The sequence below is a fragment of the Pseudoliparis swirei genome, chromosome 24 (assembly GCF_029220125.1).
Source record: "Pseudoliparis swirei isolate HS2019 ecotype Mariana Trench chromosome 24, NWPU_hadal_v1, whole genome shotgun sequence".
Lineage (NCBI taxonomy): Eukaryota > Metazoa > Chordata > Actinopteri > Perciformes > Liparidae > Pseudoliparis > Pseudoliparis swirei.
Genome location: NC_079411.1, coordinates 28823638 through 28846971, shown reverse-complemented (window position 1 = coordinate 28846971; position 23334 = coordinate 28823638). Strand labels below are relative to the sequence as shown.

Sequence of the window (23334 nt, the reverse complement as noted above, 5' to 3'; positions counted from 1 at the left end):
TAATCATGTTCTTTCATATTCGCTGTTCAGAATTCATTTGAAACATTCAGTCTCTTTGCATTTATGTATTTCCAGGTCACGCTTTGAAGGGAACAGGAATTTAAAAAGAGTCTGGAGGTTTCCTTCTGTGCGTGTGTGTGTGTGAGTGTGTGTGTGTGAGTGCGTGTGTGAGTGTGTGTGAGTGTGTGTGTGTGTGTGAGTGTGAGTGCGTGTGTGAGTGAGTGTGTGTGTGTGAGTGCGTGTGAGTGTGAGTGCGTGTGTGCGAGTGTGTGAGTGTGCGAGTGTGTGTGAGTGAGTGTGTGCGTGTGTGTGCGAGTGTGTGTGCGTGTGTGTGTGTGTGTGTGCATGTGCGTGTGTGAGTGTGAGTGTGTGTGTGTGTGTGCATGTGAGTGTGTGCGTGTGTGAGTGTGTGTGCGAGTGTGTGTGTGCAGTGTGTGTGCGTGTGAGTGTGTGAGTGCGTGTGTGTGTGTGTGAGTGTGTGCATGTGAGTGTGTATGTGTGAGTGCGTGTGTGTGTGTGTGAGTGTGTGCATGTGTGTGAGTGTGTGTGAGTGTGCGTGTGTGTGTGTGTGTGTGCAGTGTGTGTGTGTGCAGTGTGTGTGTGAGCAGTGTGTGCGTGTGTGTGTGTGTGTGTGCATGTGTGTGCGTGTGTGCATGTGTGTGTGTGTGTGTGCATGTGTGTGCGTGTGTGTGTGTGTGTGTGTGTCTTGTACCTGCAGTACGATGGGCAGCTGCTCAGGAGGGTTTCTGTTCTCCACGCCCATCGTCAGCCACACTTGAAACGCCGTCAGCTGCTCAGCAAAGAACGGACTGTGCTGTGAACGCACAACAGACACACAACGTTTAGAGGATGCCTTCTCATTCTCTCTCTCTCTCTCACACACACCAGAAATGAGCCAGTCTGCAGTGACTAGCTTCTCACTTTAAGAGAGCTCAGACACAACGAGCTCAGAAGTGACACCGCATTGCAGTAACGACATATCTCCCTCTTTCCCCCTCTCTTTCTCTCTCTCTCTCTCCCCCTCTCTCTCTCCCTTCCTGCAGTATGCATGATTGATCGGTCGCTAAGTTTTTGATCACACAGAGTTAATATTACACTAGTTATTACAACATCAATGTTGATTGATGTCGGGGGAAACATATCACAGATTTTAATTCATGCAGAATCAAACAGACACTCAGATGGATTAAAGAAAGGTGGTGTGAGGTGAAGTTAGATCGGGCTCAGATAGCAGCTACTCTGCTTTGATTCAGTATCTGTCGATCGATAACTTTAAATACAAATATGACGTAATCGGGGTTTCTGCAGGTTGAATTAAGAGAAACCAAAGAGATGTTTTTTTAACGCATTTTATGCTCTTAAATCCGTTCATCAGAGAAGGATTAAAGGCTGAAGGAGGGCAAGACGTCCGGGAGTCGTCCACAGAGGCGCTGGTAAGTGTTCTGGGTCCGTGTGCAGGAGAAAAGGGGAGGAGCCTCAAGGATGGAGAACCGGGCCAGTGGAGCGATGAAGACGAGGCCCAGATGAAGAGCGCTACATGAGGGGAGCCGCTCAGGTCCCACTCAGCTGCTTCCTAATTACACAGCACATGTCTGCAACTCACACACATCATGGTTCAGTGTTGACCCAGATATGAGAATATTAAGTCATCATCCCGTCTCCATGACGATCAGCATCTTCATCACGGACCTCCGGGACACGCAACATCAAACCGGAGCAAAGTGCCGGGGTCTGAGGAACTACTTTTTATTTGACACTCGCCTGATTATTAGACCTGACGCTTCACAACGTCCCCCACTGTGTGTGTGTGTGTGTGTGTGTGTGTGTATGTGTGTGTGTGATGCTGGAGATGTTTACGAGAGGTGGACAGGTGTGAGATAAGAGAGATCCATCAGCGCTGGACAAGCTGTGTGTGAAGGCTAAAATATTACAGATGGAACATCAAGAGAAGCTGTGAAGGTCTGCAGATCACGTGACACACACACACACACGCAAATTCACACACACACACTCTCTCTCTCACTCACTCGCACGCACACACACACATATACTCAGTCACTCACACACACACACACATGCAAACACACACACTCTCTCACTCACACACACACATTTACACTCTCTCACACACACACACACACATGCAAACACACACACTCTCTCACTCTCACTCACACTCACTCTCTCACTCTCACACACACACACTCTCTCTCTCTCACTCACTCACACACACACATTTACACTCTCACACACACACACAGTCACTCTCTCACACACACACTCTCACACATTTACACTCTCATACTCTCACACACACACAGTCACTCACACACACACACACTTACTCTGAAGGCGGTGCCCTCCTCGATGATGGTGGGCAGCTGAGAGAGGCAGATGTCCACGGCGAGGTCCCACGCCTGCCTGCAGGAGGACACACACACACACCATTAAAAACACAAATGCATCACAAGGCCCTCAACCCGACACACACGTGATGCTTTTATTGCCCTTTGACCCCGAGGAAACAGAAACAATGCACCCCGCCCTCTCTCCCTCTCTCATTCCCATCGGCTCTTCTTCGCATCTTAATCTTCATCTTCCTCCTGCAGCGGCGAGGACCTGCAGAGGCCAGCGAGAACCCACTCAGCCGCTCTGAACACCGGCGTTCTCTCGTGGGCATCATATTTAATTCATGGTTATGTAACTCGGCTTTCCCTCTCTTTACTTCCACTCTCCTCTCTTTCCCGGTCATTAGGCCGGGGGTTCTGGAAGGGGCTTTCCCCTCTCACAGGAAGTCACGCTCAGAGGACACACACACACACACACACACACACACACACACACACACACACACACACACACACACACACACACACACACACACACACACACACACACACACACACACACACACACACACACACACACACACACACACACACACACACACACACTTTGAAGGTCGGGATGCTTTTCTGAAATCCAGTATTTTCATCTTTTTGTGAACATATAAAAACAACAAACCCTCCTACGTGAAGGCACCGTAGGGAGGGCTGAGAATAAGGTTATTTTAGTGGGGTGCAGTCTGCAGCTCCACCACTAGATGTCCCTAAATCACACGTTGTCGTGTCGGTGACTTCGTTATCAGGGTGCTTACACATGCTGACCGATGGATTTCCATGACTTTTCCAGGACTTTAAACCAATCTTCCATGACCAAACTGAAATCTCGGTATAAGCATGCACAATTTAGAAAATTGTGGGTATTTTAAGCGTCTTTCTTGAAAAAAAATTATTATTTCAAACTCGGCGTAAATGAACATGTGATTATAAAAAAATGTCCATGACTTTTCACAAAAAAATTATGATTTAAGTTTTTTTCCATGACTTTTCAAGGCCAGGAAATGACCATATTAAAATGCCATCACTTTTCCAGGTTTTCCAGGACTTTAAACCAATCCTCCATGACCAAAGTGAAATCTCGGTATAAATACGCAAATTTAGAAATGTTGCGTATTTTAAGCGTCTTTCTTTAAAAAACATATTAATTATTTCAAACTTGGCGTAAATGAACATGTGATTATAAAAAAATGTCATAACTTTTTTTTAACTTTTGGGATTTAATTTTTTTCCATGGAAATGACCATTTTAAAATTCCATGACTTTTCCAGATTTTCCATGACCGTACGAACCCCGTTTTGGTCTTAGTGGTCGAGTATCGGGTCAAACGACACTGAATCACCCAGGAGGAGGCGGACGTGGTCTTATGTCTCCATTTGGTCGTCTTCACGATGTTTCACGAGGAGAGGAACTTTACTACATAAAACACTTACATTCTGCTAAAAGTCGACAAACAGGCGATTAGTTCCGGCCACTTGGAACTCGATGCTACGATAAAAAAGTGCAAGACGGACATTACTGCGTTATTAAAACCAGGTGTTATTGCTCTCAGGTGGAGGAAACACACAAACCAAAGAGTATCCAACACATTTGAGTATTTGTATTCATGCTGTTTCGTCTCACGTCACATTCACCTTTAAAACATATGAAGATGCAGAACAAACAAGTTTCTCTTTTTAACTTGTTTGCTGAGCTTCTGATGAAGTGAAGCTGATACAGAATGAACATGTGAGTGAGAATATGTGTGTGTGTGTGTGTGAGTGAGTGTGAATATGTGTGTGTGTGAATGAGTGAGTGTGAATATGTGTGTGTGTGAATGAGTGAGTGTTAGTGAGTGCGTGTGTGCAAATGTGTAAGTGTTTGAATGTGTGAGTGTGTGTATGTGAATGTGTGTGTGTGTGTGTGTGAATGTGTGTGTGTGTGTGTGTGAATGTGTGAGTGTGAATACGTGTCAGAATAACAATGGCCGCTTGTGTCGGTGCTCCGGCATCGCCCTCCCCAGCACCCTGATTGCTTAACTCAGCCTCTCCACCCCCCCCCCTCAGTCTCTCCATCCCCTCAGCCACCCATCCTCCCCCTCAGCCTCTCCCTCCTCCCCCCCTCAGCCTCCTCCCCTCCTCAGCCTCTCAGCCTCCCCCTCAGCCTCCCCCCTCAGCCTCTCCTCCCCCCTCAGCCTCTCCATCCCCTCAGTCTCTCCATCCTCCCCTCAGCCTCTCCCCCCTCAGCCTCTCCACCCCTCAGCCTCCTCCTCCCCCTCAGCCTCCATCCTCCCTCCCCTCTCTCAGCCTCTCCATCCTCCCCCTCAGCCTCTCCATCCTCCCCTCTCAGCCTCTCCATCCTCCCCTCTCAGCCTCTCCACTCCCCTCAGCCTCTCCACCCCCTCAGCCTCTCCACCCCCCCTCAGCCTCTCCATCCTCCACCCCCCCTCTCAGCCTCCCCACCCCCTCAGCCTCCCATCCTCTCCCCTCTGCCACTCCACCCCCTCAGCCTCTCCATGCCCCCTCTCTCAGCCTCTCCATCCTCCTCCCCTCTCAGCCTCTCCACCCCACCCCTCAGCCTCTCCATCCTCCACCCCTCTCTCAGCCTCCCCACCCCCTCAGCCTCTCCATCCTCTCCCCTCTGCCACTCCACCCCCTCTGCCACTCCACCCCCCCCCCCTCTCTCAGCCTCTCCATCCTGGTCTTTCTCCTCCTCAGTCCTCAGCGTGTGAAAGTGAAACCCGATGCCTCTCGGCGGAATGCAATAAAACCCCAAAATCTAAAAATAATGAACGAGAGCAAGAAAAGAAAAGCTCCTCTCGACGCCGCAGTGTTGCGCAACAACACGCCGCTCGAGGCCGAGAGATTCTTTATTTGTGTATTTATTTATTTGTTTTTTTAATACGAGAGCCAGATGAGTGGGAGAGATGGAGGCGTAGAGAGAGAGGAGAAACAACAGATGGAGGGATCATTAGTTACGTAGCTAAAGGGAGACGGATAATGGGCTAACGTGTGTGTGTGTGTGTGTGTGTGTGTACACACACGTCTAGTAATGAGAATACATGGTGTTAATGTCAGAGCGATGGAACGGGGAAGGATCCTCTACGGATACAAATACATACATACATAAATACATATATATACATATATATAAATACATATATAAATATTAATTAATAAATATACATATCTATATATATATGTATTTATATATATATGTATATATATAAATATATACATATATACATATATATACAAATAAATAATATATATGATTTTTTCTATATCTTTGAAACAGTTTGAAAAAAAATATTTTGTCAGGAAAAAATTTCTATTACTTTTCTTTCCGAAAAAAGTTTTTGGCAGGTGACTTTTGTTTATTTTTTGGTTTCAAAGTGTTTGTTGTAAATGTTTTTCTTCCAGGTGAGTTTGTATGTACTCTAAACAGCAACACACACACACACACTTGGCAACACACACAGCAACACACACATACGGCAAAACACACACAGACACACACACATGGCTACACACACAGCAACTCTGGATACACACACAACACACACAGCAACACAAACACACAACACACTGCCTCTCTGGCAGCGGTCCAGATGCAGAACCAGAGTGTGTGACGCTCCTCCTGCTGATGGAGGTGTTCACGCATATGTTCTGCAGAATAAACCCGACGCCTCGTCGGCGACTCACACGTCCGCAACACGCAGAGTATTTTAAGAAGTTGTGACGGACTAAAAGCATTCGGTTCTCTGTGTTTTAAGAATGTGGCTTGAAACACAGAGAGAAATGTACCTGAAGGCACCGCCGTGTGGATTTAAACCTGCGTCCGCCGGTTCTTCTTCAGTGTGAATGAGAACCGACACAGGAGAGGTGACACCCTCCTCACCTGGTGGGCAGGTGTGTGTGACACCCTCCTCACCTGGTGGGCAGGTGTGTGTGACACCCTCCTCACCTGGTGGGCAGGTGTGTGTGTGTCTGACACCCTCCTCACCTGGTGGGCAGGTGTGTGTGTGTGTGACACCCTCCTCACCTGGTGGGCAGGTGTGTGTGACTGATTATTTTGTTTCTCTTGTGGTTGAACATTAAAGCGTCTTAGCGCTAGTGAGATCTCACACTCTGTTTTCTAATGACCTGAAGTCATAAAACAATAAACTAAATGTCCAAAGTGCACCGTTGATAAAGAGCTAAACTTATCCAGGAGTTTTGAATTCAATAAATGAGGCCAGTACTTTTGGGCTAATAATGCACATTAGCCATTTGTGCACAAGCAGGGTTCATGCACATGTTGACCAAAGGGTTTCCATGACATTTCCAAGACCTTTCCAAGACCTTTCTAGAACCTTTCCAAGACCTTTCTAGGACCTTTCTAGAACCTTTCCAAGACCTTTCCATGACCTTTCTATGACCTTTCCATGACCTTTCTAGGACCTTTCCATGACATTTCCATGACCTTTCTAGGTCCTTTCCATGACCTTTCTAGGACCTTTCCAAGACCTTTCTAGGACCTTTCCAAGACCTTTCTAGGTCCTTTCCAAGACCTTTCTAGAACCTTTCCAAGACATTTCCAAGACCTTTCCATGACATTTCCAAGACCTTTCCAAGACCTTTCCATGACATTTCCAAGACCTTTCTAGGACATTTCCAAGACCTTTCTAGGACCTTTCCAAGACCTTTCCATGACATTTCCATGACCTTTCTAGGACCTTTCCATGACCTTTCCAAGACCTTTCTATGACCTTTCTAGGACCTTTCCATGATGAAATTAACAACATTTTCATGGCTTTTCCCAAACTTTTGGGATTACATTGTTTTCTCAAGGACTTTTCCAGGCCAGGAAATAACCGTTTCTAAACTCCAGGCCGCGTCGTGGAGGCGTGTCTTACCACGTGGCGTGGAGGCGTGTCTTACCACGTGGCGTGGAGGCGTGTCTTACCACATGGCGTGCATGTAGGTGGGCGGCAGCCGGGGGCTGCTGACCGGCGTGCAGTTGTACGACCTCATGATCCTCTCCGCCAGCAGGAAGTTACGGAACAGGCTGGCGACCAGAAGGTCCTGGCGGAACAACTTCTGGAACAGATCTGAGAGAGAGGGGAAGAGAGAGAGGGAGAGAGAGTAAAGGAGAGAGAGAATCATAACAGCAGGTAAGGAATGAACTTTGGGGAACAGCGGGGGGTCAAGAGGTCATCAGCTCACACACGGATCACCTGTAACGAGGATGGGAGTCTCCCTGTTTGTGTGAGATCAGTGTGTATGTGTGTGTGTGTGGGCGTGAGAGAGGCAATAGTGAGTGTGTGTGTGTAAGTGTGTGTGTGCGGGTGTGAGAGAGGCAATAGTGAGTGTGTGTGTGTGAGGGGGGGGGATGTGTGAGTTTGTGAGTGTGTGTGGATTAAGTGTGTGAGTGCGAGTGTGTGTGTGAGAGTGAGTGCAAGTGTGTGAGTGTGTGTGTGAGTGAGTGTGTGAGTGTGTGTGTCAGTGTGTGTGAGTGTGTGTGAGTGTGTGTGTGAGTGTGTGTGAGTGTGTGAGTGTGTGTGTGAGTGTGTGAGTGAGTGTGTGTGAGTGTGAGTGTGTGTGTGTGTGTGTGTGTGGGTGTGAGTGAGTGAGTGTGTGTGTGTGTGTGTGAGTGAGTGTCACTTCATTAACAGCAGAGCCTCCAGAGTTTAAAAAGCTCTGGCAGCCATCAGAATCGTTACATTTCTATTCTAGCCGGGACGTCTCAGGGGAGTCTGAGTGTTGTGTGTGTGTGTGTGTGTGTGTGTGTGTGTGTGTGTGTGTGTGTGTGTGGACAGGTGAGCCAGGAGAGAAGTGTGTGTGCTGCATGCAGAAGACGACTGCTCGTCAAAAGAGAGAGAGAGAAGGGGGCGTGAGTATTTTTAAACAGGCTGAGGGGGATTGTTAGTCTCATGTGTTGTCACCATGCAGACTTATACTTTAGTGTGTGTGTGTGTGTGTGTGGACATGATACCCCCCATTACTGTGCTAGACAGTGGAAACACAATTAATCTCTGTGTGTGGAGCCGACCTGCTCTACAGTCTTATTATATTATTATATTATTGTATTATTATATCAGCCGCGCTGCTCTTTCCAGCCACCGGGGACGTCTCCACGGTTCTGCTGATGCTTCAGTACCGGGTTTATCACGGCGCCCCGTGAGCTGAAGTACAGCAGTCATTTGGGTTTATTGTATTATGGGCTCGACTTGTTAAAACAGACTTTTAAAAACTTAAAAAAATGTTTGTGTCTTTACGAGACATAATAAACATGGACGGAGCTGTAAGGGGTGACCTCTCGCTTTCTTGATTAAAAAGTGATTAACCAATACACGCAGAGGGGGGGGGCATTGATTTGATAATCAGTGCCAGAGGCGGGACTAATACAGCTCTGCATTGGAGCAGAGGAGTAACAACAACAACAACAATAAAGACACAACAGCTGATATCGACTTATCAATTATAAACTAATTGCAACTCCAAGATGAACCGTTTCTTTAGTTTGTCTTAAAGGAAATACAGTAAAACTCAATTATCAGTGGAGCGAGTCCTGCTTCATGTTTCAAGTCAGGTGATGTTATTTATAAATATAATTATATATATATGATATATATATATATATATTAGGGCTGTCAATCGATTAAAAAAAATTAACTAATTAATCGCACATTTTGAAATTCATTAATCGCGATTAATCGAACTACATCTTCTAAATGAACGAGTAATCCCTCCAGACAGCGTGTATTTTAGACACTTGTTTAATTGTATTCTTTTTTAAAGACAAAACTTCACACAGAGCTGTGTTTTCAAAGAGGCTCCTACCTATAAAGTGCCAGCGAGGTATTTAATATCGTGGATGATAAATTGTTTCTTCAGTGAAACATCCAGATTAGTAAACAAAGGTGTATTAGAGACCCCATTGGTCCTGTCATCTTTAACATGAACAGCAGAACTAGTGGCCTTGGTAACTGACAATGTCACGTTAACCCTCTGGAGGCTGGGGGCATTTTCTCGATTTTACAAAACAATGTAAATTCACCTTTTAAAGTCTTTAGCATGTGACACATCCCAGTGTTTCCCCCACCATTCTATCAGGGTGAGGCCCCGCCCCCCTGTCATGTTCTCTATCGCGCCAGATTACAGCAGAAGTAATGTACGGTTCTTTCCTTAAAGACGTGTTTGTTCTTGTATTAAACTAAACGTCTGTTGTTGGTCGTCTCTACAGCAGAAGTAATGTACGGTTCTTTCCTTAAAGACGTGTTTGTTCTTGTATTAAACTAAACGTCTGTTGTTGGTCGTCTCTACAGCAGAAGTATGTACGGTTCTTTCCTTAGAGACGTCTTTGTTCTTGTATTAAACTAAACGTCTGTTGTTGGTCGTCTCTACAGCAGCATGTCATTCTGTCTCCACGTGTCGGTCACTCTTCTCTCTCCGTCTCGCCGCAGAGCTCCATGCCGGCGTGTCTGCGCGCGCATCGAGCGGAGCAACAACAAAGTCCCCTTTATCACCGACACGTCGCCCTCTGCTTCTCTGTGAATATGGAGGAGCAGACGGAAGGAAGGAGGCGGACTGCCGCGGTTAGACACTCAGAGGAGTGCAACAACTTCAACGACACCGGAAGTAAACAAAGTTGCGTGAATTGCGTTAAAATATATTAGTGCGTTAAACGCGGCTAAATTAATCGCATAGATTAACGCGTTAACGCTGACAGCCCTAATACATATACAGAAATATATATATGATATATATATGATATATATATATATAATAGTGCTGTGAAAAATAACGCGTTAACTCAGTTAATCCAATTACAGGTTTAACTAGTTTTTTTTTTTTAACGCATTTAACGCATGCGCAGAATGAGCTTCCAATCCGTCTGTTGTTGGTCGTCGGGACGAAAAAAAAGTCACTTGCAAAATGAGCTTCCAATACACCACTTCAATCTGAACTCTGTCCGCTCTCATGCAGACGGTCTGTTCATCGGTAATGATCCTTCCGCAGGTTCACCTCCGGAAACCTTGTTACGACTTTTACTTCCTGTAGATCAGGGTCTCAACACGTCGATCGCGACCTGCCAGTCGATCGCGCGTAGTGTCGGTAGATCGCATGACATTAAAGAGATTGGCCCGCCCCTGACATGTTCTCTATAGCACGCCTTTGTTCTTTGTTCAACTAAACGCCTGTTGTTGAGCGATCTCCACAGCAGCATGTCATTTCTGTCTCTTCGCTTGCGTTAACACTTATCGATCTCCGCTCGCGCGCCACAGAGCTCCGTGCGCGCATCGGGACCGAGCAAAAAAAGTCACTTGTCAATCTGTCCACCTGTCCGGGCCGGTGAGGTTTCAGCTTTGCAGCGGTGTCCCCGCCGTCCCTTTCATCACGGCCCAGTTCATGAAGAAAACCCACACAGTCAGTTTGCCTCAGCAGCTGCTAGAGGAAGACTAGAGGCCTTTAGATTGTATCATGGTGGAGTTAATGGTTGACAAACAAGAGAAAATGTTCTGTTTAACCTCCTGTTACCTTTACATTTACTAACATATTTTACCCTCGGGTCAATTTGACCCCAGCAATTAAAACCTCCAGAAAATTATTAGAATTAATATTGCTTCGCAAGTTTAAGTGTGAGGTACTTTATGTTTGTTTGTTGACTACCTAAATAGCCCTTTAAATAAATAAAAAGTTGATATTTCTTCTATGTTTGACACAGTGAAAAACAGCCTGGGGTCAAATTGACCCCAAAGAACACCGATATTAAACATTGAATGGGGTCAAATTGACCCGAAAGGTAACAGGAGGGTTAAACATTCTGTTTAGGATGAAGATGTATTAATGTTCCATATGGAAGAAAACTGCTAAATAACTGCTGAGTTGCAGCACCATTGTATAGAAGAATGTATAAATGTATATATCCGTCTTTTGTCATAAATCTCTATGTTCTCACAAAATATACCGAGAATATCGGTAATATGTGATTAATCATGATTAATCCACAAAAACCTGTGATTAACCCGATTAAAATTTTTAATCGTTTCACAGCCCTAATATAAATATATCATATATATACACATATATATATATAAGATCGGTTCTAGTCGCCTCTCATTGGCTAACACTCATTGCATCACAGAAACTAGAACGGGCACTCGGTAGAGCGCATACCTTCGCATATCACAAGATTGGGCATTGAATTATGAACATTTTGGCATTAGTTGCCAATTGGACAAAAATGTATCGTGCTATGGTAAAAAAAAGATTTTGACCTTTCCATGACCTTGACCTTGACCTTTGACCCGATTGATCCCAAAATCTAATCAAATGGTCCCCGGATAATAACCAATCATCCCACCAAATTCCATGTGATTCAAGAAGATTTGACCTGTTCATGACCTTTGACCCGATCGATCCCAAAATCTAATCAACTGGTCCCCGGATAATAAACAATCATCCCACCAGATTTCATGCGATTCGGTTGAATACTTTTTGAGTTTTGCGAATAACACACATACAAATAAAATAAATAAATAAATAAATACACGGCGATCAAAACATTACCTTCCAGCATTTTCAATGCGAAGGTAATAAGACCCGGGTTTTAATAAACTGTCATTTGTTTTGTGTAAAAATAAAATTACGACATCACATTTGATGACACCGGTGTGGTGGAGCCTCACCTCTGGGCAGCACGTTCCAGGCGATCGTGTCGGTGATGGCAGTGAAGATCCAGTTGAGTTCCCCGAGGGGGGTCCGCCTGTCGTTGAGCCTGCCGGGGATCCTGAACCACACGGAGACACAGATGGCGTCAGGTAGCAACATTCAGCTTCCTCTGGGGAACTCATGAGAGAACAGGGAAGAGGCACGACACGGAGTCTCCACTGGACATGGACCTCAACCCACTCCATCAGGACCAGGACCTCAACCCACTCCATCAGGACCAGGACCTCAACCCACTCCATCAGGACCAGGACCTCAACCCACTCCATCAGGACCAGGACCTCAACCCACTCCATCAGGACCTCAACCCACTCCATCAGGACCAGGACCTCAACCCACTCCATCAGGACCAGGACCTCAACCCACTCCATCAGGACCAGGACCTCAACCCACTCCATCAGGACCAGGACCTCAACCTACTCCATCAGGACCTCAACCCACTCCATCAGGACCAGGAGCTCAACCCACTCCATCAGGACCTGGACCTCAACCCACTCCATCAGGACCAGGACCTCAACCCACTCCATCAGGACCTCAACCCACTCCATCAGGACCTCAACCCACTCCATCAGGACCAGGATCTCAACCCACTCCATCAGGACCTCAACCCACTCCATCAGGACCAGGACCTCAACCTACTCCATCAGGACCTCAACCCACTCCATCAGGACCAGGACCTCAACCCACTCCATCAGGACCTGGACCTCAACCCACTCTAACAGTTAAGAGACCCCCCACCGGAGGTGAATGGGAATCAGCCCCCCCACATGTGTGTTGGCCCCATGAGAGAAGAAGGGATGAGAGAGAGAGAGAGCTGCTCCAGCTTTAAGGTGGAGGGAGTTGTTGACTCGTCCAAAAGGATCTTATTGGTTGGACATGAGCAGAATGCGTGTTGGATGTATGTGGGCAGCAGATGGTGCACAGATGGAGGAATAATACAATAATAATAAAAACAGCTCAGGACTAGCAGTGGCGTCATGTTGAGCACACTTTGTGTCGCTCTCTTTAACGAGCTGAACTCGATGGCCGTGACATCACCAGATCCCCACATCACCAGATCACCAGATCCCCACATCACCAGATCACCAGATCCCCAGATCACCAGATCCCCACATCAACAGATCCCCAGATCCCCAGTGAGCGTTCGGCCGTTGTCCATTTGCACAAACGTCCTCATGGACACAGAAACGCCGACGAAGGAAAATAAAAAAGATGCTTCGCCGACTATTTGAGATCAAGCGCCACATATATTATATTATTATTTACAGGCCGACCACTGACCAGCGTCTCTCTGCTGCCGCTGCCACTGTGTTGTTGTCGTTGTTGCTAGGATACCAGAAAGTCAGCTGACGAGTAAATGTCATTGCTGTTGTAGCTACGGCTAACTCACCACGTCAAACTCTGGTAATTTATGGTTAATCGATCATAGTTATGGTTAATTGATATATCACACACACACACACACACACACACACACACACACACACACACACACACACACACACACACACACACACACACACACACACACACACACACACACACACACACACACGTGTTTCTGCAGGACTGAGAGACAAACGGGAGACACACAGGAGGCGTCGCTGAAGAGCCACTCACTTCTCGATGAGGTCCAGCGTGACGCCCGGCACCAGCGTGGAGCTCTTCTGCATGCAGAACCTGAGAGGAGGAGCAGAGGAGGAGGAGCAGAGGAGGAGGAGCAGAGGAGAAGCAGAGTGAGCGGCAGTCAAACACATTCGGCCTCGCGGAGAGACGAGATCAATAGCTGAAGAACGGGAGCTTTACAGATTACAACCACTGAGCTCCGGGATGAATGTGAGTGAGTGTGTGTGTGTTTGTGTGAGTGTGTGTGTGTTTGTGAGTGTGTGTGTTTGTGTGAGTGTGTGTGGCGCGTGTGTGTGTGGCGTGTGTGTGAGTGTGTGTGTGTGTGTGTTTGTGTGAGTGTGTTTGTGAGTGTGTGTGTTTGTGTGAGTGTGTGTGAGTGTGTGTGGCGCGTGTGTGTGAGTGTGTGTGGCGAGTGTGTGTGTGCGTGTGCATGTGTGTGTGTGTGTGAGTGTGAGTGTGTGAGTGTGTGTTTGTGAGTGTGTAGTAGTGAGTATGTGTGTGTGTGTGTGGATTATAGTGTGTGAGTGTGTGTGAGTGTGTGTGTGTGTGAGTGTGTGTGTGAGTGTGTGTGTGAGTGTGTGTGTGAGTGTGTGTGTGAGTGTGTGTGAGTGTGTGTGTGTGTGAGTGTGTGGTGTGTGTGTGTGTGTGTGTGTGTGTGTGTGTGTGTGTGTGTGTGTGTGTGAGTGTTTGTGTGTATCTGTGTGTTGTAGTGTGTGAGAGTGTGTGTGAGTGTGTGTGTGTGTGAGTGTGTGTGTGTGTGAGTGTGTGTGTGTGAGTGTGTGAGTGTGTGTGTGTGTGTGTGAGTGTGTGTGTGTGTGTGTGTGTGTGTGTGTGTGTGAGTGTGTGAGTGTGTGAGTGTGTGTGTGTGTGAGTGTGTGTGTGTGTGCGTGTGTGTGGAGGTGTGTGTGTGTGTGCTTGTGTGTGTGAGTGTTTGTGTGTGTGTGTGTGTGTGCGAGTGTGTGTGCATGTGTGCTTGTGTGAGTGTGTGTGTGCATGTGTGTGTGAGTGTGTGTGTGTGAGTGTGTGTGAGTGTGTGATCACTCTAAACATCCCGTTTCTTTGTTCTTATTGTTCTTCTTTCTGCTTCTCGTGACTTTAAGAGTTGATCCAGCGTTACCAAACGATTCGTTCTGCTGATGCTGAACCAAAGATAACATTTCTACTTTAATGAGCCACTAAAAGAAAAGAGAGAGGAGAGAGAGAGAGAGAGAGAGAGAGCTCTGGATTCATGTTGTGAAGTGAACTCTACAAGGTCTTACGTCTCTATAATGAGACAAACGTGTGACCCGACTTCAAGATGAAGAAATAATCAAGATGAATTTAGTGAGAGGAGGAGAGAGAGAGAAGAGGAGAGGGGAGAAGAGGAGAGAGGAGGAGAGAGGAGGAGAGGAGAGAGAGAGATGAGAGGGGAGAAGAGGAGAGAGGAGTGTTTGGTCTCATCTCTTCTTCGTCTGTTTTCAGTCTGATGAGCAACTTGAGACCAGAAAGAGATTCAAGAGACGAAGAGTTCTGAGTCAGAACCAGAACCAGAGCCAGAGCCCTGACTGGATGATGACGGTCTCACATCCGATGAGTCCCTCTCTGCATCATGAACGTGTCCCTTCAGGGCCACCGTACATCAGAAGGCAAAGTTATCTTTATTGTCAATTTTCCATTTGATGTAAAGCCTGTTCCTCTGTTAGTCATAATAATAATAGTTATAAAAACACTCTAAATAAAACACCGTTGAGCATAAATATATAAAAATGTTTCTCTTTCAAGGACTCTAGAGATGATGTCATCCATAGAAATGATGTCATCTTTTTTTCTATTAATTTCTACTTCATTCTAGGGAGCATCGTTGATGATTCACAATGTCACATATAGTATCATTTAAACTCTTTCAATTATACCATTTAACTCATTTAAATTAATTTAATGATTGAGGATACACTGAGCACCTCTCTCCTCTTATTTAAATTAATGTAATAATTTAATTCAAACTCATTTAATAGTATCATTTAAACTTTTTTAATAGTATCAATTAAACTCAAAACATACCTGTTTAAACTGGCATTTGGTTAATTTAAATATTCTACAGCCTGATTTTTTACAGTGTATTGAACTGTTGTTCTTTTAACTGTTGACATGTTTTGGACCCTGTTGTTGACAAATTGTTTGAATTGACTTCTGCTCTGCACTTTGTGACACGTCTGTGATAAGTAAATATTAATACACTTTATTTATTGACTTATTTTCTTGTTTACTTCCTGACTTCGACCTCAGCTGGAGAAACAATGAACATCTTTAAAACCCGTAGCTGAGTGGATTTTAAAACACTGAACTCTGAGCCACATCATAGTTTACGATATTTATCTCAGATTCCGTGACCCTGCTGACTGTTAGCCTCCGTTAGCCTCCGTTAGCTCGAGGATGCAGCCTGCACTCTTCTTCCTCCATCCTGTTCCTTCCCCTGTGAACCCCGTCGTCTCTCTATTTTCAGACGCCTCCTCCCCTCCACACCTCCTCCCCTCCACGCCTCCACACCCCCTCCACACCTCCTCCCCTCCACACCTCCTCCCCCTCCACGCCTCCTCCCCTCCACGCCTCCTCCTCCTCCACGCCTCCACACCCCCTCCACACCTCCTCCCCACCTCCTCCTCCTCCACACCTCCTCCCTCCACGCCCACACCCCTCCACGCCTCCACCCTCCACACCTCCTCCTCCACGCCTCCTCCCCTCCACACCCCCTCCACACCTCCTCCCTCCACACCTCCTCCCTCCACACCTCCTCCTCCTCCACGCCTCCTCCACACCTCCTCCCCCTCCACACCTCCTCCATCAGCGGAGGGGAAATCCCTTGAAGATGGCGCTCCATCAGTAATGATTTCCTGCTCAGCTGAGCTGCACTCGCTCTGCCCCCCCCCCCCCATCCCTCTACGCATCTCATTAAGGTTTCAGAGCCAAGGTAAGCCGGCACATCAGAGGATCCCCTCTTCATCCCCTCTTCATCCCGTCCGGCGTCCTCATCGTCTCACTCTGGGTGAACATTAAGGAAAAAGACTCGGCATGCAACTACTTTAAGAAAATGAGAAGATCGGGAAGAGGAGAGAAGTAGGAGGAGCCAGAGCATTCAGGTGCCAAGCTCCTCCTCTTTTATGGAACCAGCTCCACCTTCAGTCCTGGAGGCCGACACCGTCACCTGATGGAGACTGAAGACGTTCCTCTTAGTCTGATAGGGAGACCTGAACCAGGCTCACCTGGTGCAGACGCTGAGAGGCTGAGGGGGACGCTAGGATACACTGAGCTCCTCTCTCCTCTCCTCTCTCCTTAAGGACGCTAGGATACACTGAGCTCCTCTCTCCTCTCTCCTTAAGGACGCTAGGATACACTGAGCTCCTCTCTCCTCTCTCCTTAAGGACGCTAGGATACACTGAGCTCCTCTCTCCTCTCTCCTTATGGACGTTTAGGATACACTGAGCTCCTCTCTCCTCTCTCCTTAAGGACGCTTAGGATACACTGAGCTCCTCTCTCCTCTCTCCTTAAGGACGCTTAGGATACACTGAGCTCCTCTCTCCTCTCTCCTTATGGACGCTTAGGATACACTGAGCTCCTCTCTCCTCTCCTCTCTCCTTAAGGACGCTAGGATACACTGAGCTCCTCTCTCCTCTCTCCTTAAGGATGCTAGGATACACTGAGCTCCTCTCTCCTCTCTCCTTAAGGATGTTTAGAAGACACTGAACTCCTCTCTCCTCTCCTCTCTCCTTAAGGATGTTTAGGATACACTGAGCACCTCTCTCCTCTCCTCTCTCCTTATGGACGTTTAGGATACACTGAGCTCCTCTCTCCTCTCTCCTTAAGGATGTTTAGGATACACTGAGCACCTCTCTCCTCTCCTCTCTCCTTATGGACGTTTAGGAGACACTGAGCTCCTCTCTCCTCTCCTCTCTCCTTAAGGATGTTTAGGATACACTGAGCACCTCTCTCCTCTCCTCTCTCCTTATGGACGTTTAGGAGACACTGAGCTCCTCTCCTCTCCTCTCCTTATGGACGTTTAGGAGACACTGAGCTCCTCCTCCTCTCCTTATGGACGTAGGAGACACTGAGCTCCTCTCTCTCCTCTCCTTATGGACGTTTAGGAGACACTGAGCTCCTCTCTCCTCTCTCCTTATGGACGTTAGGAGACACTGAGCTCCTCTCCTCTCTCCTTATGGACGTTTAGGAGACACTGAGCTCCTCTCTCCTCTCCTCTCTCCTTATGGACGTTTAGGAGACACTGAACTCCTCTCTCCTCTCCTCTCTCCTTATGGATGTTTAGGATACACTGAGCTCCTCTCTCCTCTCCCTCTACTTATGGATGAAGGCTGAATTCTGTCATGAAGTGATGAGCTGACATATTACCCTGAGTCGTGTTGTGTTTATTCCTCACAGTCCATGACGACATTAGAATTCGAGCAGCCTGTTGAATGCAGTCATGCTGCAGCTGCACATCATCACTGTTGCTGAAGGCAGAGGGTATGAAGGAACAGCCAGTCAATATTACCCAGCAGGCTTTTAGTAACTTGTTCTCCAAAGTGGAGCGTGAGGATGAGATATCAATATTAACGACATAATACTGAGACCTCATTATGCAGAAGGTCACGCTGTCGACTCGGAGGAAGATAAACCAAACTCAACATTTCTGACAGAGAAAGAGAAACCTTCAGCGAGCTGCAGGACGAGCGGCCATCTTCACACAGGAGGCGCGCGACCATTCAACAGTTAAGGGTCACTTAGAAATGTCCTTATCTTTCAAAGCACTGTTTTATTCAATGGAGAAAACATTAAATGAATCATAAACACTCTCTCTACATAGTTAATGTGTACATGACTATTCTCTGGTGTTTAATGAAGTCTCTACAGAGGTGTGTAGAGGCCCATCTCCAGTGTTCTAATGGTACATTGTGTTATCGCCTTAGAAGACTAGCGGAGGGGTAGAAAACCCTGTAAACCCTATTTATGTGAGCGCAGCTGAAAACAGTTATGCTGCTGAGAGAAGCTCTAAAACTGGCCTTCCTTTGAGCCACAAGAAGAACTAAATTAATATTTACATTAAAAATCATTATTTATGACCTCGTCAACGTCTTGACTAGATTTCATATTAATTTTGAATTAATCTGATAAATAAAAGTGTGAGTTTACATGAAAAACACCAAATTGTCTGCGTGACCCCAAACTTTTGAGCGCGAGTGTCGTAGATGAAAGTGTCTCAGCTCCTCCCTGTGACCTTTAGGGTTTGTATAGTGAGTTAAAATGCAGGTGAGTAAAGATTCACAGCACCACGGACTACTCCACCTGGACTGATATCTGAAGTTACAGCCCAATGGATGACATAACTACGTGTGTGTGTGTGTGTGTGTGTGTGTTGACAGGGTATCGGAGGTGATGCAACCGCCCCACACACAGCGGAGGGTATGATGCAACTCTGTGAGCTCCGTCCGCACGGCGCTCTGGATGAAGCATCACGAGTCTGAACACACGGACTCGGAATAGCTTTCACTAAGGTGACCGGAGCGTCCTCTGCAGGGAGCATCATCATCATCATCCTCGTCTTCTTCATCATCAAGCTGAACACTGAGCGGGTCGGGTTTCAGAGGAAGCTGTTGGACTGCGACGCTTTGAGACTTTGAATTAAACATACATAATCTTCTGTTTTTTTATTATCGGCTATGCGTTAGCTCAACAATCTCAAATAACATATGAAATAGATTTAAATAAGGAACAGCATCATATGCATCTACGTGAACGATTATGAGATTCTGTTCATTATTCGACTGCTGAAGCTCACCAAAGACTCTGGTCCAGTATTTACCATTTGCTTAGAAAGTAAACAACGTGTGATGCGTTCAGGGACCAGTGGAAAGAAGCAGCCAGCCCTTTGTTATTGTGATCCTCTGTGGTTGAGCATCGAGTTTTAAATGTCAGATTATTGACTTTTCTACATCGAGTCCTCGTCGTCGTTCAAGAGAATCGAGATGCATCTAAAAAGTTTTTTTTTTTTAACCCTGCACTTCTCGCTGTGAGGTGACACTGCACCATTGTGCATCCCCGGGGTGCATTATGCCGTCTCCAGCCAGAATCTTGTTGTTGAAACACAAAACTGAACCGATCAAGAGCAGAAAGGTTACGAGGAGAAACCTGCGATAACGTTTTCTTACCTGCCAAGAAAGACCAGAACAAAGTCGCTCCTCCCGGAGTTTGGATTCATTATTGGAAAACACAGCATCATGATAGATAGATATATATATATAATATATAATACAAAAAATATAAAAATACATATAAAACTATATATATAGAGAATATATATATATATGAATATATATACATAAATATATATACAAATATAAATATATATTTCAATACAATACAAATATACAGGACTGTCTCAGAAAATTAGAATATTGTGATAAAGTTCTTTATTTTCTGTAATGCAATTAAAAAATCAAGAATGTCATGCATTCTGGATTCATTACAAATCAACTGAAATATTGCAAGCCTTTTATTTTTTTAAATATTGCTGATTATGGCTTACAGCTTAAGGAAACTCTAAAATCCTATCTCATAAAATTTTAATATTTCCTCAGACCAAGTAAAAAAAAAGATTTATAACAGCTGAGTGTTTGTCAAGGCTCAGGAAACCCTTGCAGGTGTTTGTTAATTAGACAATTCAAGTGATTTGTTTAATACTACTAGTATACTTTTCATGATATTCTAATATTTAGAGATAGGATATTTGAGTTTTCTTAAACTGTAAATAATCAGCAATAAATCAGAATAAAAGGCTTGCAATATTTCAGTTGATTTGTAATGAATCCAGAATGCATGACATTTTTGTTTTTTTAATTGCATTACAGAAAATAAAGAACTTCATCACAATATTCTAATTTTCTGAGACAGTCCTGTATATATATGTAAAATTATATATATATACATATATATATATATATATTCTCAGTGAGAACTGGTTTGTCAGAGAGAAGGGAAGGAATAAAAGAGAGGAACGTTACCATCTGAGGGCGATCTTGATGGGCGTGGTGAGGCAGGAGGTGAAGAGGTCGGCGGGGAGGTCGGGGTTCATGGGCAGCAGCTCGCTGGCCTCGCAGGCCGCCAGCTGGATGCAGTTCTTCATGGAGGGTGGCAGCGGCATCTGGGCGAGCGGGTGGCTCGGGTTGATGGCCGCGACCTGAACAGACGCAACATGTCGAGTGTTACGGAAGATAATGATGTGTTTGTGTCAAAGAATAGGGTTTAAAATGCATCGCAGAATCAGTGACTTCCTCCAAATCACTTCTTAAAACTCATTTTTACAGAACGTGATGTCGTCCTTTTATGCAGTTCTTTGGTTCCCCGAATTTAGTTTGTCTGTTCTTGTTTATTCTGATGTTTTTATAACATGGTCCCTTTTGCTTCCTGGATTTTCTGAAATGTTTACTTGTATTGACGTTATGCTTTGCCTTGCTTCTCTCAATATATATATATATATGGAAAAATATAAATATATACATATATATATATACACATAAATAGATGTTTTTAAATATATATATATATATATAAAGACATATATACATATATCAAATAAATAAATATGTAATTATATACAAATATTTATATATAAAAATATATACATAAAAATATAAACATAAAAATATATATTTTATACAAATATATATTTATATAAAATATATGTATATATACATATTTTCTTCTTCATATATATATAAAACAATATCTATATATATATTAAAATATATATACAGGACTGTCTCAGAAAATTAGAATATTGTGATAAAGTTCTTTATTTTCTGTAATGCAATTAAAAACAAAATGTCATGCATTCTGGATTCATTACAAATCAACTGAAATATTGCAAGCCTTTTATTCTTTTAATATTGCTGATTATGGCTTACAGCTTAAGAAAACTCTAAAATCCTATCTCATAAAATTTTAGTATTTCCTCAGACCAAATTAAAAAAAAGATTTATAAGAGCTGAGTGTTTGTCAAGGCTCAGGAAACCCTTGCAGGTGTTTCGAGTTAATTAGACAATTCAAGTGATTTGTTTAATACCCTACTAGTATACTTTTTCATGATATTCTAATATTTAGAGATAGGATATTTGAGTTTTCTTAAGCTGTAAGTCATAATCAGCAATAAATCAGAATAAAAGGCTTGCAATATTTCAGTTGATTTGTAATGAATCCAGAATGCATGACATTTTTGTTTTTTTAATTGCATTACAGAAAATAAAGAACTTCATCACAATATTCTAATTTTCTGAGACAGTCCTGTATATATATTAAAATATATATATATATAAGAATATATATTTATATGAAAAAATACATTTATTATTATTGTCTGGGGAAATGAATGACAGAGGAGGAGCTGGGTGACTTTAAAGAGGTGGAGAGCATCCCTTCAGTCAGTGTGTCGACAGATTTATAGAAACGTGTTTTCAAAGTGTTCTCCGTTGACTCTGCCGTTTCTATTTTGCTCCGATGAACTTGGCATGGTCACAAAGGAAAGTCTTGGTAATGTGTCGGTACCAGAAAGAGGCCGACAGACGGGATGAAGAACTCGGAGCAGCAGATAAAACGTGGAACGAAAAGGTCGTATAAAGAAGATATGAAGCAGGTCGGCAGAACACAAAGCCCACGGAGACCTCCCTGCTAGCTTCAGACTGGAGGTCACAACAAGGCGGAAAACTAATCTCCAGTCAAAGAGTGAGGTGAGCCGACTGGTTCACAAGCTGTTGGCATCGAACCACCGGCCCAGAAAACATTCAGACAAAAGAAGATCTGCTCTTCGTCGCCGAGGCCGGAGAACACCTTTGACTTTCCACGAGGTCTCGGCTGCACCTCGCCATCTCGGAGGGGGCGTCGAGTCGTCATATGCAAAAGATAATCGTCTCTTCATGTGGTCGTGAATGTGTAAAAAGAATTGGGTGAAGTAGGATAAAGATCTATTTTAAAAGAGTTGGCAACAAATTTCATTTTAGATTATTACGCCACTCAAATAGTCGCGGAGATGTTTGAGTATGACAAATAAATAAATAATTAAGTTCGGTTTTTGAAAAAAGAGTTGGAAATTAATATATATATTTTTTTTTTATCCGGCTCATTGATTAATTGAATAAATAATCAACAGATTAATCGATTATTTTAAAAATCCTTAGACTTTATTGTGTGGACTAGCGACGCAACAACGAACCAGTAAAATGTGTCAAAAAATGTATCGATTTTGTGTGAAGAAAAAATGCTATATAAAAAAATATATATAAATATTAATTTTCAACCCTATTTTCAAAAAAGGGTTGGAAATTAATATAAATATTATTTTTTATCAGATTCATCGATTAATCGTAAAAATCATCGACAGATTAATCCATTATTAAAATAATCGTTAGACTATTGTACCCACCAAACACACACACACACAAGCACAAAGTAGACACACCAAACACACACACAACCACATGAATATAAGTTTTTGTTCCAGCTTGCAGCTCAACGTCTGATGCAAGGTGGAGTAAACCAGCAGCAGCACCAGCCGAGGCGAGCCCTGAGGGGACGTCCTCGTGTCTCTTCTGCACCCA

General features: G+C 44.5%; 1 protein-coding gene across 2 annotated transcripts in view; it reads right to left on the bottom strand.

Moving 5' to 3' along the window:
* rptor (regulatory associated protein of MTOR, complex 1) overlaps nucleotides 1–23334 on the bottom strand; it is a 140991-nt gene that overhangs the window by 48630 nt on the left and 69027 nt on the right. For both annotated transcript variants that reach the window (XM_056410150.1, XM_056410151.1), the window contains exons 7-12: nucleotides 20746–20921; nucleotides 13712–13771; nucleotides 12052–12152; nucleotides 7326–7470; nucleotides 2346–2421; nucleotides 713–814 (exon numbers count right to left, since the gene is read on the bottom strand). In XM_056410150.1, the coding sequence (XP_056266125.1) occupies nucleotides 713–814; nucleotides 2346–2421; nucleotides 7326–7470; nucleotides 12052–12152; nucleotides 13712–13771; nucleotides 20746–20921 (660 nt within the window). The remainder of the gene's footprint in view (nucleotides 1–712; nucleotides 815–2345; nucleotides 2422–7325; nucleotides 7471–12051; nucleotides 12153–13711; nucleotides 13772–20745; nucleotides 20922–23334) is intronic.